Source organism: Etheostoma spectabile, chromosome 13 (assembly GCF_008692095.1).
Source record: "Etheostoma spectabile isolate EspeVRDwgs_2016 chromosome 13, UIUC_Espe_1.0, whole genome shotgun sequence".
NCBI classification, from domain to species: domain Eukaryota; kingdom Metazoa; phylum Chordata; class Actinopteri; order Perciformes; family Percidae; genus Etheostoma; species Etheostoma spectabile.
The window spans coordinates 28,468,673-28,471,569 of record NC_045745.1 but is presented as its reverse complement, the minus strand read 5'-3'; the positions used below and the strand labels follow the sequence as shown (position 1 = coordinate 28,471,569).

Sequence of the window (2,897 nt, the reverse complement as noted above, 5' to 3'; positions counted from 1 at the left end):
GAACATGTTTACATGCTTTAATGTTCAAAAAACACTCATACTCGTCCGTCTGAAAATACCTGTATTCACCCTCTGTCTGAAACGCTCTGTTTTAGCGTCTGTCTCTTTAAAATAGCCCAGTCTGCTCTGATTGGATAGCTGTTTTGGGTCTTCCCCATCTGCACAGTCACTGCAGCCAGGGAATGACTGTAACAGCATAGTAGCTACACTTTCTACCTACTGACCTACTGTATATAGTATAGTTATGACATCACAACCGTACATCTTGACAGCTTGTTTAAATACATTAAATGCATTTCCTTGTGGATCGAAGGTTTTGATACTCGCACCTCAACCTTTATGATAAAAAAAGACATTGAAATCTTTTTACAATATGGGACGTTTAAAAAACTAATCTAAAGAAAGACACATGGATACAGATACTTAAATACCAACATTTTTACTAACCCATGGAAAACCCATCCTTGTGGACAAGCCATACTGGTTCTGTGTTATACCAGGCTCTCTCTGCCTTTATCTGCTCCTCAGTCTTTCCCTGTGAGAAACAGGTTAACAATCAAAATTAGAAACACTTGTATGAGCAATAACTGAACATCACAAAATAAGGGAGTAAAATAAAAAGAACAGTTGGAAAATTAAGGATTAAATCAGATAACTGCATAATGACCCTCCACAAAGATCCCATAAATGACACTGGACTACCATGCAGTTCACATTTACAGTACATCAGACATATAAGGGGAACGGCATTCATTCGGCAGAGGGCTTCTTTCAGTGGGAAAACCTGTAGGAATTGTTGTTAGTTGGTTTGTTTTAGTATGTCACCTCAGGCATTTTTGACCATTACACATCAGCCCTCCACGGCAGAACTGCAGTTCCCATAATTCTCCCTTTAAAGCACCATTCAGAGCTCACAGAGTGTGCACTAAACTCATGGAGAGTGCTACTAAAAAAAACACATCACAGACAGAGGGCGAGGCAGGGGTGTTTTATCACAACAAAGAACATCACTTGGACAAAATACAGGAGTTTAGGGGAACTGCGCAGAGAAAACACCTAAAATAATTTCAAATACAACAAATCAAGTCAAGTGTTTGGAGTGAGTCATGCATCGTGACAGACATACTCAGACATGCAATCAAGCTAACAATAAACAGTGGATAGCTGCACAAAGACTGCATGATTTTTTCTCTCTCTGGTTGGGGTGCAGGACAGCAGGCAGTGACTGCAGAGTGCTCCATCTATGGGGAAGATGAAAGCGGGGGATTTCCTGGTGGTGGGATTGCCTAACTAACTAGTAAGCCATCATCCTACACCCCTTTACTATATCATCACACGCAAAAACCACAAAACACACATCACTCTAAAACACAGGGGGATGCAACCAGAACTACACTGAGTTGTAGCCATTGTCAGACCTTAGCTGCAGCTGAGTGTGCTGCCTCAAGTATGGCCACAGGGTCCTCAACGGGCTTGGACTGGAGAAGGGAAGGAAGGAGTCAACTGTGTGCTCGGTGTTTTTAGTGACTGAATTCAGCAGCTAAACATTACATCAAATCGCATTTTACAAATGCATGATTCAAACGATGCAAAATATGACATGATGGAGAAAAAAAAAAAGTATAGTAGGTCACACATTATTATGAGTAAACAAACATAATACAAAACACTGCAGCAAGACCGGCGGCAGTTCAGCACTGCAACAGTAAGTCAAGCAACCCTAGCAGAGTAAGTGAGTCATTAAAGTAATTCACCACGAAAAGAATTACAATATCAATGCATTAATGAGCAGGGATTTCAACGTGCACTGAAGTACAGTGGTTGGGTCTGTGGGGACTGGTGCACAAAATGAATGCTCTGTCATTATAACATTCACAGTTGACAAGATTAGTTGTACAAAGTCAGGTAATAAATACAAGGCAACGTTCAGCCAGTTGTAAAAAACAAAAAATTTAAATTAAAAAGAATGTACAGGCAATGTTAATGAACTCAGCTACAGAGAAAATATGGTAATGCATAATCACAAGGACATAATAATGCAATATGATATCCAAAGATGCTGTATTACTGCAAGCAAATTTAGGGAGTTTTTTGAAGCCACAGATATCAGTTTAATAAGAACTTTTAGGTATTTGAGAAACTGTTTACTGTTGCATATAGTGTATATGTACAGAATTTATAGTCTGTATCTATATGTGGGTGTAAAGAGCAATACACAGCAGCATGTTGTGTTCATTGTAACCTGAATGCAACATTGGTTAAATTAAGCTGTTGTTTATCTTGATGAGACCTCTAAAACCACTGGTTTGTGTCATATTACTACATTCCGGGCCCTCACGTGAACCCTGAATGAACCAGAGAGAGCAGCGTGGGGACAAAGATGAGCGAGCAGGTACAGACAAAGTAGGGCAGAGAGGGGTCAGTAGAAGAACAGGCTTAAACTCCAGCACTCAACAGACGAGGGAGTGCGGCGAGCCCACCGTCGAGCAGGCAGTACCTGAGAGGATTTGTGGCCTCTGGCACGCTAGCCATGCAAACAGCAAAGAAGACAGCGGCAAGTCGGGATCCAATGACCCGCCGAGAAGCAAAAATAGAGACATGATGAGACACAATAAGAGAGAAGGAATACTATTAAGTGCCTTTGCATAGCTCTAAACTTTCATAGAAGACATAACCACATAATCAGACACTACCAAAATAATCACAACAGGAAAACTACATCGTTATACAGTACACAGGTGCTCCTCTGGACATGATAACAAAGTTCATTCTGCAGAATGAATGAGGAAGGCATTAAGCAAGAGAATCATACTGTTGTCTTTTCTGAAACAAAAGTGTGTTACAAACCAATCACATAGCATGTCTTTTAAGAAGGCATTTACGGATCCAAAAATGGA

The 2,897-nt window shown here is 40.5% G+C and overlaps 1 protein-coding gene across 10 annotated transcripts in view; it reads right to left on the bottom strand.

Annotated features, from left to right (window-relative positions):
* The window catches only part of LOC116700308 (unconventional myosin-XVIIIa), a 65,179-nt gene that overhangs the window by 45,906 nt on the left and 16,376 nt on the right, over positions 1-2,897 (bottom strand). For 6 of the 10 annotated variants that reach the window (XM_032533386.1, XM_032533387.1, XM_032533389.1 and 3 more), the window contains 3 exons: positions 2,498-2,524; positions 1,419-1,478; positions 448-535 (listed from right to left, as the gene is read on the bottom strand). In XM_032533386.1, the coding sequence (XP_032389277.1) occupies positions 448-535; positions 1,419-1,478; positions 2,498-2,524 (175 nt within the window). The remainder of the gene's footprint in view (positions 1-447; positions 536-1,418; positions 1,479-2,497; positions 2,525-2,897) is intronic. The other 4 variants (XM_032533390.1, XM_032533388.1, XM_032533391.1 and 1 more) reach the window with 2 other exon arrangements.